This window comes from Lonchura striata, chromosome 9 (assembly GCF_050655825.1).
Source record: "Lonchura striata isolate lonStrDom1 chromosome 9, ASM5065582v1, whole genome shotgun sequence".
In the NCBI taxonomy this organism is placed as follows: Eukaryota; Metazoa; Chordata; class Aves; order Passeriformes; family Estrildidae; genus Lonchura; species Lonchura striata.
The window spans coordinates 7529275-7542327 of NC_140711.1; the positions used below are offsets into that span (position 1 = coordinate 7529275).

At 39.9% G+C, this 13053-nt stretch overlaps 1 protein-coding gene across 14 annotated transcripts in view; it reads right to left on the reverse strand.

The window, feature by feature from the left end:
- ARMC8 (armadillo repeat containing 8) overlaps window positions 1-13053 on the reverse strand; it is a 62261-nt gene that overhangs the window by 21193 nt on the left and 28015 nt on the right. For 8 of the 14 annotated variants that reach the window (XM_085587004.1, XM_085587007.1, XM_021537172.3 and 5 more), the window contains 5 exons: window positions 7901-7993; window positions 4587-4646; window positions 3351-3431; window positions 1984-2059; window positions 1808-1898 (listed from right to left, as the gene is read on the reverse strand). In XM_085587004.1, coding sequence (XP_085443130.1) covers window positions 1808-1898; window positions 1984-2059; window positions 3351-3431; window positions 4587-4646; window positions 7901-7993 — 401 coding nt within the window. The remainder of the gene's footprint in view (window positions 1-1807; window positions 1899-1983; window positions 2060-3350; window positions 3432-4586; window positions 4647-7900; window positions 7994-13053) is intronic. The other 6 variants (XM_085587003.1, XM_085587008.1, XM_021537170.3 and 3 more) reach the window with 1 other exon arrangement.

The following is a 13053-nucleotide window of genomic DNA, read 5'->3' on the forward strand; positions in this document are numbered from 1 at the left end:
GTATGCCACTCCAGATTCAAATAGAAATTATAGAGAAAGTTCAAAAGGAAAAAGCCCTTCTAGATCCGCATTCCAAAGAGTCTAATGACAAATCAGAGGAACTGCAGATTATCTGACTGAAGCTGGCAAGGTAGGAGTGAAATCTAATTTACAAAAAAAAAATATATATGATCTGTGACAATTTCACCTACTACTCTCATTAGGAAAAAGGAAGAGAGAGTCTCACTTGGAGGCAATCAGGTAGGGGATGGACCTACAGAAGAAAAACCACTAGGGCTTTGCAAACTCCAGGACTGCTGTAAAAATGAGAGCCCTAAGAAGGATGAGTGCCTGTGGACTAATTGGGAGAAAGCCAATCTGAAATTCAAGGTACTGGTTTGTCTGCCATTTCCCTGCAATTTTCTTTTGCTGCTTTTCACCACATCACTTTCTTTCATGCTTTCAAAGGTCCAGATGAGCAAAAGTACTGCAAAGCAACAGTAAAAGATGGGTACCCAGTTCATTCAATCAGCAAAGAACACCAGTACACCTGGAAATGTCCATCTCAGAACAATTCTTCTAACTCCAGCCTGTCTTTATGACTTGTCAACTGCTTTATATCTCGAGATTAGTAAAAAAAATTACTTTTAAGTATGTCACTCTGTGTATTTTCTGACTTCTCAAAGAAACACATAAATCAACCAGAACTGAGTGCTACAGTGCAATTAATCTAACTTGCCTTCTTCACTAAGAATTGCCCAACAAAACCAGACTGCTTGGGCCAATTGTGGTTGGAATGGAAGCTAGGAGGTCCCAAGACATACCTCCTACATGGAGTGGGATTCCCCAAGAACCCCCCTCAAACAAGTGCACATCACTGAAACTGCTTTCATGAATGTGTTAGGGCATCACAACCTGGCAGCACGAGCAGAGAGTCACAGATCCTACCTACCCTACCTCTTCCTCTTGCAGAATCAAGAGACTTGTACTGACACAAATGGCTGTGAAATTGTTTGGTGAACTCAGAGAACACACTGCTCCTTGTCAAAAAAAAGGCATCAAAAACTAAAAGAATAATCAAACAACACATCAGCAACCAAACTCCTCAGTTAAACTTAATTTTAGTAGTTCATACTAATGGGCAATTTTATCTCTCTAACCCCCTGGAGTGATCTATTTCATTGATATCAACACAAGAAAAGGAAAATGGTCCTAAAGGGTGTCAATCCCAGCTTATGGAATGAGCACAATCAGGATGCTGCTATTACAGAACTGGGTCACATCTTGTCACTGGGTAGGAAGTCATTATGGATATGAACACATAAATGTGCTCACACCAGCAGGGAAAGCTGAAGTACAAAATTAATTAACAACATTAATTCTGCAGTATGAGCACATGAAGCCTGAAGAATAAGCTATTTTATTTAAAACAGTTGGGTAGAGGGACTAACTCTGCTCTCCCATCATCCTGATGCAGTCTCCAACACAGCACAGCCACCAAGGGTGATAGTTCAGGACTGTGCTCTGCCTGTTCAAAGCAAAACTTAGCAAATCCAAGATACATGTGAAAACCCATATGCCTGAACACACATTCCTCACAAAACTGCTGTCCAGCAATATTTTTCCCTGTTTACGTACAGCAAAGAGTGAAAGTTGCATTATAAAATGGGGTAAAAGTCACTCATTCAAGAATTCAGATAATGAAAACAGTATCTTTAATTATTCCTAAGATTTTACATCCATATTAATTTGGAACAAGGAAGAAGGGAGCAGTTGAACAGTAAGGATTAAACTCCCTGCTATTTCCCCAGTTCCTGAAGACAATTACCATTTGGCTGATGTGAGCTGCATTTCAATGGGCTTGTCCCTTTGTAACATCTTCACAAAAATCTGTGGTAACAATTCTCCATCAACAGACACTGAAAAGAGAGAGAGCTCCAAGTCATTCTCATTCAGCCAGGCAAAAAGTGAGTGTCAAACCAGCAGCAGCAGTATTGCACTCACCATTGACCAGAGTCATGGATACCTGGGGGTTTTCAAAGGCTAGAACTGAGAAGCATTTCAATGCCTGCATTCGAACCTGTGTAAAAACATAATATGAAATATCAACACTGACTTCAAAGCAAAACTGCTGGACAGGCTTGTAGAAAACACTGCTGTATAATCAACAAGAAATTGAGATGCAGAATCACGGCAGATGGAAATATCTAACTCACACCCTGACATTTGTCATCTCCCTGTTGGAGATGACAATCTATCCTTCTGTAGGGTATGTTGTAAACTCTGAAGAAAACCAGGAAGGTTACAACTTGGGAACTAAACAGGAAATACTGGTCCTATTTGCAATGCCTCACAAATGTGTAAAAAACAAGAGAAGAATAGAAGACTACAATATAACAATGGTACTTTTACTTTTCAGGACTCATAAGTACGATAGAGAGTCAGAAATATGTACCCTTGAGATTTCCATTTCAGAATTCTTTGAAGGTGGGCTTAATAAAATGTCTAAAGAGAACCATCCACCTGAAATTATTCCAAACTAATCTTAGAACAAATATACATTGTAAGTTTTACTGCCATTACACAGCCTCAGGTACCACCTGGATGAAAAGGATGGACAAATTTCTTCATCTTGGCTCCTCATTCTTCAGTCCAAAGTTTTGATTTAATCAATGTTTCACGCCTTCCTAGTTTCTGAAATCTTTATACTTTCTTTTTTGACACAGGGAAGATCAATCATTATCACCTTCCCAGATCACAGAACCTAGATTAGTTCAGGTACTAGTCTTTGACTTGCCCTTCTACAGCTGCACGTATATAAACCGGTCTTCACAAGTGGAAGGACTGAGAAGGAACTGACCCTCCTGGCCACCAAGTTACAGGTAGAGTGTGAAGCTTGTGCTCTCAGGTGATGGTCCAGGATGCACTTCAAAAACACAACAAAGAAGGGAGGAGAGACTCGGGAATTCAGGGAGCACAACACAGGCAGCTGGTGGCCTCCACACATTCCACAACCATCTATTTCTACAGGTAGGACTTCCCTTTTAGAACAGACCACATTTGCTTCTCTTCAGCTTAACTTCTTATTCTCACCTATTGTTCCACAAATTAGACCACTTGGCTTGCCAAGTGCCAGTTCCTGTTTGGAGCAATGCAAGGCAGCCCTGTTTTCATTACTGCTACTTCAACTTTACAGTACAATAGCTCTGGTTTTGACAGAATATGACAAGTAAAAGCAACTGCTACTCTACAAATATACATGATACCTGTTTATAGCTTTGGTTCACAGGCACAGATGTGGTTTTTATAACCTCTATTTGAATTCCTTTAATAGACACATGTTAAACGTAAGAGTAGTCGTAATGTCTTACTTTGTAGGAGGTGGAGACCAAGAGATGTGCGATGTTCTGAACAGCTCCATGGTTAAATAAGATTGTCTGGTGATCTGGACCCTTCAAAGGAAACAGAAGGCAGGGTTTTTAAGAGAACATGCAAGAGATTTCCACTCTCTGCAATTTATTGTTAAATATTTAAGATACATTTCCTAACATTTACTTTGTAATCAGCTGGCATAACAACTTGATTTTTTTCTTATATAAACAACCTCAACTTATATTTTTATAGCATTTGTCCTTTTCTGGTAATCATTTCCACTCTCTCCTTCAATAGGCAATGACATTAGTTCTCACAAATGAAGAAACATGGATAGAGAACTTCTGTTTCTACTCTTCCAACTGGAAACAACTGAAAGCACCTGATTTTCTCTACAAATCACAAAGAAGATCACCAGTCACTAATGCCTTTCTCACTGTTACTATTAAGCATATTCAACAATTCTAACTGTGGAAGGGAAGGGATTTCTTCTAAAACTGGTTCCAAACAGAGTGACCATGCTTTGAGGGGAAATTCACATTTTCCTCCAATTTTTATTATTTATTATTTTAGTTTCAAGCAGTTTGGTCACAAATCCAGCCAGCCATCACCTATTACTGACTTCAAGATCTAAGCTGGTAATGGCTGATATATCAGTATTTTTTCCAAAACAGCCTTTGGAATTAAATACAAATACTACATTTTGCAGGAGAAAGGTCTAAGAACTTCTGTATCATAACAATCAGGTTGAAAAAACAACATACAACATGAAGTCTCAATATCTGCATACCTCAGCAGTCTCTTTACAAGTAGGTTCATAGCTCTGGTCATCTCTGCATTAAGCACAGGCTATGTATATTTAAATTCAGCTTATAGAAAGCCACTGTATTTATTATCCCTCCATACATTTTCTTGACTAATCTGCAAGTGAAGGAAGTCTCCTCACTCCTCAATCTCTTGTTCAAACCTGGCTGAATTAATGGCACCTCTTATACCCTGGTAGGCATCAGTGGCACATTATCTTCAAATCTGAGATACAGCTGAAATCAGATTCCTCTCACAGTCAAAAGAACATTTTTAGGGTATCTCTTACCTCTAAGAAAAAAAGCATAGAATTACTTTCAGATTTAACATATCTGGTGCTTTAAGAGATGCTTCAGCTGCTACTGCCACCAAGAGCTTTCTACCAAAAAATGCAATTAAAACAGCATGGTTGAAGGAGGAAAACCACTTACATTGGCACACAGAAGTGGCTGAGGCAATGAGTTAAAGCCGCAGCTATGCCAGTGTTGGAGCTGAAGAACAGATATTGAAATATGTGAAAAATATGAGTGAGTTTAAAGTAGAAGTTCAAATCATACTGCCCTAGATTTAGTAATTCCCAAGTATTAGTGATTCCTCCATGGGATGCAAGTGGCAGATTCTGTGCAAGCAGGACAGATGCCTGTACAGAGGTGACACCTGGGTGTATGAACAACTGGAAATATTCCATCTGTACACACTGTGTTTGCACACACCAACCAGCACAACCAGGTAAGCACTAATGCATAAAGAGGAACAGCTGCAAATAAAAAGATGAAAACTTGAGAATATGATGACGCATTTCCAAGCAGTTCAGGCCCCAGTTTAATAGCAGGGCTGCCTGATTTCGTTCCACCTTGGGTATAGTGACAGAGTTCCACTACTCTGACAGTGACCTTGCTCTCCAAATAGGAATGACTGACATATTTCAGGAATAGACATCACTTGCACAATTTTCCATCACGAAATGCCAATTTTTAAGGAAACGTTAGGGTAGCACAATGTAACAATTCATTCCACAATGACAGGCAGATACCTAAGTGCCTTTGTCCCTTGGGGCAGGGATCCAGCTGCAGCCTAAGGTCACCTAAGAGAAGAAGGCCTGGAAGCAACTGCCTTGATTACAGGCTTTATCCAGGACCCCTCCTAAAACAATAAATTCTACCTGCTCACATCACTTGCTCTAAAAACAAATTAACTGAAATAGACTCTTAAAAAGTAAATTTTGACTTGCATTTTCACATCCCAGGTACATCAACCTGATTTCAGTTTATTTATTTGCTTCTATGTTTATAGTATCCTGACTGTATGTTAAGAGCTGCATCTGGTTCCCCTGTAAATCAACACTTCCCCATGCTCAGGATGGCTCTTCTCCAAGGGCAATGCTCCCCTGCCATTCATTTTAACTCTAAATGCACAGGGAGAAGCAACAAAAGCAGAAATCAACAGCAATATGCTAGGAACCCAAATGATGGATTTCCTTGCTCAAGAGAACCAGTCTGAGCTTTTCCAGGGAAATGGAAGAAGGCAAGGCAGAAACCGGAGAAGGCAACAAAAATGCTGGAAAGGCAGAGAAAGAAATGGCTATACCAGATGTGAGCTGAGAACAGTGCAGGGACAAGGAGGGCAGGAGCTGTGATAAGTCACTATTAATTCAATTAATACATCTACTAAGATGAGGACAAAGCAAAATAAACATATCAATGCCTCTTAGAACATATGCTAAGCCTTACCTAAATACAAAGGTTTATTTATAGTAACTTATTGCTTCAGGGAAAAAGTAAGAAAGGCTCTCTCACTCAGGGCCTTCCAGAGGAAGATGGAGTCTCCATTTTAAATGCAGTGAATACTGAAGCTTTCAGCATATATATATATTTTTAATTATAAGAATGTACTTTGCCTATTCATTGAAGTGAGAAAATCCCCTGCAAATGTGTCTTTATTGTATTAGGTCCATTTTGTTCTGTCTGAAAATACAATCATTGGCATTACAAACCTGAAACCTCTAAACTAAACAAAACAGAAGGAAGGGGACATTTCAGATTTTTGCTGAACAGCTGCATTTGCTTGGGCAAGAGAATGAGTTCTTGATCAATTTTACATTTGTGATGATCTGTTTACTCAACCTCAAATATTTTTCTTTGTTATGCAGTTGTTTATTCTGCAAATGCAACCATTTCCTCACACTCATACCCTCACCCTGTCTTTCTTGTGAAGCCTAGTTTCTCTCTATTTACACAGCCAACAACTTCTTTCCAAGAACCTGATTTTTTCCAGACATTCACTCTAAAATCACAGAGATTTGGGGTTGCAGGAGGCACTCAAAATGGAATGGTGAATAAAGACCTTCCTCATTTGTGAAGTGACTGCATTTGCACTGTAAAGAACATTTCATATATGCAAGCCACCAGGAATTGCTAGAGCTGCAAGGAAATAACTCCTTTGGAAAAAGATGACAGTAACTGTTTTCTGTTCTCTCCCAGCCAAGAGGGTTTATATTCCCAGAGCCACCCCCTGATTGTATAAACCGACTCTTCTACCATCCTATAATTAGTCCTGGGTTATTTTTCTTGTAGGCCAACATGGCCTTATTTTTCACCTGTTCAAGCTCCTCAGCCTGTTAAAAAACCTTCAAGGACCACTTAAACAGGAGATACCTCACTGCTGCATTTTTGTTCCTTAAATACCAAATTTTTTTTCCACTGTTAGGTATATACGTGAACCTCCATGGTCTAGTGTAGGATTTTGTCTTTGTGTTTGCTTTAAGCAGTTCCCTAAATGTTAGCAGCTGAGTTCTATCTTTATATCCCACTAAATGGACAGTTTTCAGTCTTCAGCTTCACTTGGCAGAAGAAATGCAAAGGCATGAGTGTACATAAATAACAATTAAGGCAGAAGAACAAGGATACTTAACAAAGGAATAATTCACAGCTCCAAATGACTCATTGTAAGTGATAAGGTAGAAATATATTTTTCAAGGTAAATACTTAAAAATTCATAAACTTCGGAACTTTCTCATTTGTTAGCAAACAATCTGTGATCCTTAGTTTTAAACTGTTACTAAAAGAGAAAGACTCTGTAAAAAGCTCATTTCCTACCCTGAATTATTTTGATCCAGTTATTGTATAACTCACTGGTACAGTAACTCCCAAAAAACTGCAACAATAAAAATCAGTGCTGTGGGGAAACTTGGAGTGGGGGAAGGGAAAGACAAAACTATGTTTGGGGTGGGGTTGCTGCTGGTTTTAAATCAGTTTTCTCATACCAATAGAATTGAATTACATAGCAGGAATGAACATGTATCTGGATGAACCTGTAATTGATAGAGCTCAGATGAGAACAGCATTTATTTTTCTCTCACCCAACAGCACCTCTTTGACAACAGTCCCTGTGTTTAAAACATGTGAAAGCAACTACATGACCTCTGCAAAGAAATGCTCACACTATCCTCAGACTTCCAGAGGAAAATCAGAAGTGTTCCAAGATTTATAGTGCTAAAAGTGAAGACTGATGCTTGTCCAGACTGTTGGCTTTGTTTAGCAGCCAAAGCCTATAAACCCCCCATATTTGCATATTTTCTTGTACTGCAGAGCAGCATATATCAACCCCAAAAAATCTGTACCAAATGCAGAGCAGTACAAGTTTAGTCATAACTGGCTCAAAATTCCTGCCACAGAAAGCAGCACACACACAGTTCTTGCAGGCCAGAAACACAAGTTGCACAGAGAACATGAATTGTCTTTCTTACTTTGCAGCAGTGGGAGAAGATCTGACATATGTATTCTTGTGTGTATTGAGACCTACTGAGCAGTGCCATGAGGTGGGAGATAACTGTAGCATCCTGCAAACAAAGGAGAAAAGAAGAGAGTGTTAACACTGGATTTCAGCACAGCTTCTTTGCAGTTTGTTACTTAAAGGAGCACTCCTGATTCTGCACTCAGCGTTCTTCCTTCCGCCAAAACTTTTATGGATACAGAGCAAGATCAATAAAAGCAGTTCATTAAAAGCTGAAGGTACAAGTGACAGTTCTGAGCCAAATCCCCATGGAAAAAAAATAAAAGGTCAGTGCAATTGGAATAAACAGGAGTAACAGGAATAAAACCTCTGCAACTTGCTTCCAAAATACTTGGGACAAAACCAATAAAAGAATGGTGAGGGAAAAACATTCCAAAATCAAACATGGCCACTGACAGGGATTAGTCCAGGAGTTGTCTTAGTGTTGTCTTACCACCAGTGTGGCTGACTTAGCTCTTCACCGAGCTCTGAGTCCAAGGGAGCAGGGAGGAAACATGGTGCCATCCTAGACAGGGCACAGTCCCCTAGAACTGATTCATGGGCACTCATCATGTCCTTTGTCTTGCAGTCAAACACACACTATAGACACTGTCAGTGTGTGTGACACTAGTGACAGAGAATCCCAAATAAATCAGCAAAAGAAAACCTTTATACTTCAGTGGGAGGTTCCCTAAGCCAAGGCAGGGAGTTGGAACAAGATTATCTTTAAAGTCCCTTGCAACTCAAATTTTTCCATGATTTTGTGGCAAGTTCTCTTCTGCAAGCACATTCAGTGTTGAGTTACAAAACTGTAATGTTTAGAAGCTTTCAGTTACTTTTAGTGGCAGGAACTAAGGTGACATTAAAAGAAACAATGAGTATTTTAGTTTGGAAAGGAGTAAACTAAATTACTTCTATAAGATAAAGGGAGTTGAGCAAAGGGAAGTATTGAATGAGCCTTCCTTTCCAAAGAACATGTGCCATATTGGCCCAAAAAATGTAAGACAGACTGTTTTACCTGTACAATGATGAATTACAACCTTCTCATTTAGAGAAAGGTGACTTGAAATTACAGCAAAACCTTCCTGCACCTCAGCTCCCATGAGAGCCCTGAAAGCAGCAGCAGACTGACTGTTCACTGACTGTATCTTCAGACAGACACTCGGGTTTTGAGAAGTTTTACTTCCCAATTACCTGGGAAATTTACCACCACACTTTTTAATATTGTCAAAATAACATGTACCAGTCTCCCCCATTTGCAAAAATATTTGAGATTATACAGAGCTTTGCAGTATTTACTTAATAATTTTTACTTATGTATATACACAATTATCATACTTATTTTAGGAAGCTTTGCTGCTGACTATCCAGCCCTCTTATTCTCTACAGAAAACAATAGGACAAGAGAGCCAAGAAACACACTGAGCATAGACTCGTTTCTCCTGCTTGTTTCTCACCAAATGGAAAGGATCAACATGCAACAGCCTCATTTGGCATCTCAGCATCCTACAGAGAGAACGTTAGTTACAAAGACTTTTTCCCAGGTATACCAGCCATATATCCATGGTCATTTCCTACTTATATGCATAGGAAGGCCACAGGACTACCTATTTCAAGCAACATTTCCAGAGTTTAGCCAACAGCAGCTCCATCTGATGTGCCTTTATGCATAGTCCAAAGCCAAACTTCAGAACCCAAAGGCCAGCAAGGGACTGGTGTACTTGCAGTGCAATAGTGGACAGTCAGTCCTAGAATGGGTCAGGCTGGAAGAGCCCAGCAGCCACCTGGTCCCACCTCCCTGCCCCAGCAGGGCCATCCCAGAGCACAGGGCAGGATTGTGTCCAGACTGGAATACCTCCAGTGAGGGAGACTCTGCACCCTCTCTAGGCTGCCTGTTCCCAACTGCCCTGAGTTAAAGCAACAGCAAGTGACAATATAACCAGGATTCCGCTGTGTTTTAATGCATTTGACCCATTAAAACAGATTCTTGTCCTTTTCTGCAAATCTTCAGCAGCTGAAGGCATCAAGCCCCATCAGTGTTCAACACAACATCACATTCAGTGCTAAGAGGCTGCTCAGTTACAAAGTTCTCCTGAGACATGACCACCAAGAAGGTAGGAGGAAAGGGAGAAGAGAAGAAAGACACCCCAGGATTCACATGTAGGAATGTTTTAAAAAAGGAGCTTCAATTATAAGATGCAAGACCTGAAACCTCCTGCAGGGAAATCCCTGACTATGAAACCTGAATTATTTCAAAGGATTCAAAGTGCAACTATTAAAGCAGCACAATTCTGAATAAAATAATTATTCAGTTAAACTCTTTAATCCACACAGATGAATGTGTAACATCTCTCCATCTATATCTAACACCAGGGAAGGAACCAACGCTTATTTCAAATCCTCACTAGTGACATCCTTGTGCAATGGTCCAGTTTCACCTAAAACTCCAACAGCACTACTCACAGGAGTATTGATCACAGGAGTATTCCTGCTGCAGTTTATTGATTGCAGATTTTTGCTAAGGGTCTAAGTGGACAGAAATTGAGCCTCAAACTGTTGGGAAGTTCTACAGTAGAGCTATAGAAATGGGAATGAAATGGCACAGGGTGTAAGAGAACATTTTACTGAACTAGTGTGGCACCATGACTCAGTGGTAAATACCTAGATGGGAAGGTTTTTGTATTGGATTATGAAAACTATTTTAATTTAGCATTTTTGAGACAGGGCTGTTCTGCCACCAAACATTGTGGCAGGGTACTTGTGGTGCCACTGTAGCCCCAACAATATCATTGTACATATAAGAGTTAATGAATCCTAGCAAACAACACCATCCCCTGACCATCCCCTGAAATTCTGCCAATACACAAAAATGTGTATTATTAGATACTCTGGACTATACATTTAAGAAGCAATTCTTTAGAGATCTCTTTTATACACCTTCTTATTATGTTCCATCAAATCTGAAGTGTTGTGAATATGAAAAGGTTAAAAACTCTTGGAAAGTTCCAAGAGGGCTTCTTTAATGTGTTTTTAAGAAAGCTGTTCATTCTACTCTATAATTTTGCTAAAATATCCAACTTGTAAAATAACATCGGCATGTTGATCAGAAAAGAATCTAGAAAGAACTAAGGGATGTGTGGACACAATTGACTTCCAACTAAATGTTGGAAGAGTGATTAGGTGTCAATGTGAGGCTACATAATTCCACTTTTATTCATTGATACCTAAGTAACACTGATACCTTAGTAACAAAGGATCTTCCTAACAACCATAGTGAGACTGAGTCTACATTCATAAGCTACAGCTAAAACAATGAGATTCACAAATCCATGAAAATGTTGTCTGCTGACAAAGTAATTCCAGGCAACTTAGGACAAATACCTCTATATCGTATATATTTTAACAAAATTATTGTCCATAAAAACAGAACTCGAAGAGAATTAACAGTTACATTTACCTGTTAGGATCCAAATACCAAATTTCCTCATATTCCTTTTTAACACAAAATTTGTAAAGACCTATTCTTAAAACATTTCTTATTTATTGAGGGTTGCTCTTCTTTTTCCCAAGTCAGAGAATTGAAATATTTCTATCCACCCAAATAATTTGAAATCAAGCTCTATAAACTAAAATTGTTTTTTTTTATAACTCTCAATTTTATGAAGCAGTTCAGACTGGAGAACATTCAGCTCTGGTCCTGGCTCAGCCACCACAAACAGCCAGAAGGAAAGAAGGAATGAGGCATTGAGAGGCTGACCCAGATTCCTCCCTTAGGAACTGTGGATCACTGAGCTGTGGTGGAGCATGTGCACACTTGGCAGCACATGTTCATTGCTCATTAAACACCTGGTTATTAGTCAGTGTAAGATATCCTGATCCTCTCAGGTGTGCCTCCTCTCCTCTACCAAGCCTGGTCAATACCAGGTGATGTCAGGTTTTTCATCCCAACCCTGCCCAGGAAGCAGGAATGCCTTTCACTCATCATTTCTAAAGACTGAGACTTCTCAAACCGATTCCTCATTGTCTCTACAGGACAGTCTCATCCTGCTGCAGTGCCTTCCCTCTCCAAACCCCTGTAAGCACAGGACTCCCAGCAGGGAATGCACCTCCTCCTCCTGCAAGGCCAGCACAGCAGCCACAGACAGCAAATTCCCACTGGAATTGTATCTCGGCCCCACTGAGGAAGGGAAATAGAATCACAACTGAGAACATCTGTTAGAAAACGTGCAGAATGCTTTCATGGGCTGGAAATATTTTCTTGAAATGTTCTTGAATCCATTCTTTTGTTTTCAATAAGGTATTAGGAGTTGAAGTAACAGAAACTCAGTCAAACTGGATTTGCCATAGTCCTTCCATCTACTCAGCAAGCCAAAACACACCCAGATATGGCAGCCTGGCTGGTTTGCATAGACAATAATCTTGGAATTTAAAGAAGTCTGAACGTATGTCTGCACCTCAGCAGATCTCTCCCTCTGGACTCCATGTCATTCCTCATTTCCAAGTGGTCACTAAATGGGTCTCAGCACCAAAGCCTGTACAGGAAGCCTCCATTAACAGGGATTCCTCTGTCACAGCAAGTCTGGATATAACTTGGTGTTACAGCATCAGACCTAAAAGCTTACCCTTTCTGAGAGCTGAGTATTCATCCAGCTCAATGGATGGATGGATGGAACTGCACATTTTCTAAGTACAAACCCTAAGTTTCTATAGGAAACTGCTCAAATGTTTCCACCTCTGAAGAACTTGTTTATTCTTGAAACTGAACAGAATTAATTACACAAACTATCAGCAACTGATCCTTCAGGCTTCTGTCCATAAGGAAAGGCTCAAGAGGAAAGGTGTAGTCTGACACCCAACGCTTTTGCTGGGAGAAACATTCCCATTACTGTGGGTGATATGCATCTGTTACAAACAGAAAGGAATGTTTTAAGCTGCATGCTTTAAAGCACTTGTATATCCTGGATTTTAACTGAGAGGTCTTCTGAAACCTCTAGAATGACTGCAATACCCTTGGAGATGTTAAGCTACCTGGTCTTGGAAACAGTCCTGCCCAAGGTTTCAGAGAGAGCATCCTCTCCCTGCAGTCAAACCATGAAAAAATTCTGGGAAAGTTTCCATGTTAGACAC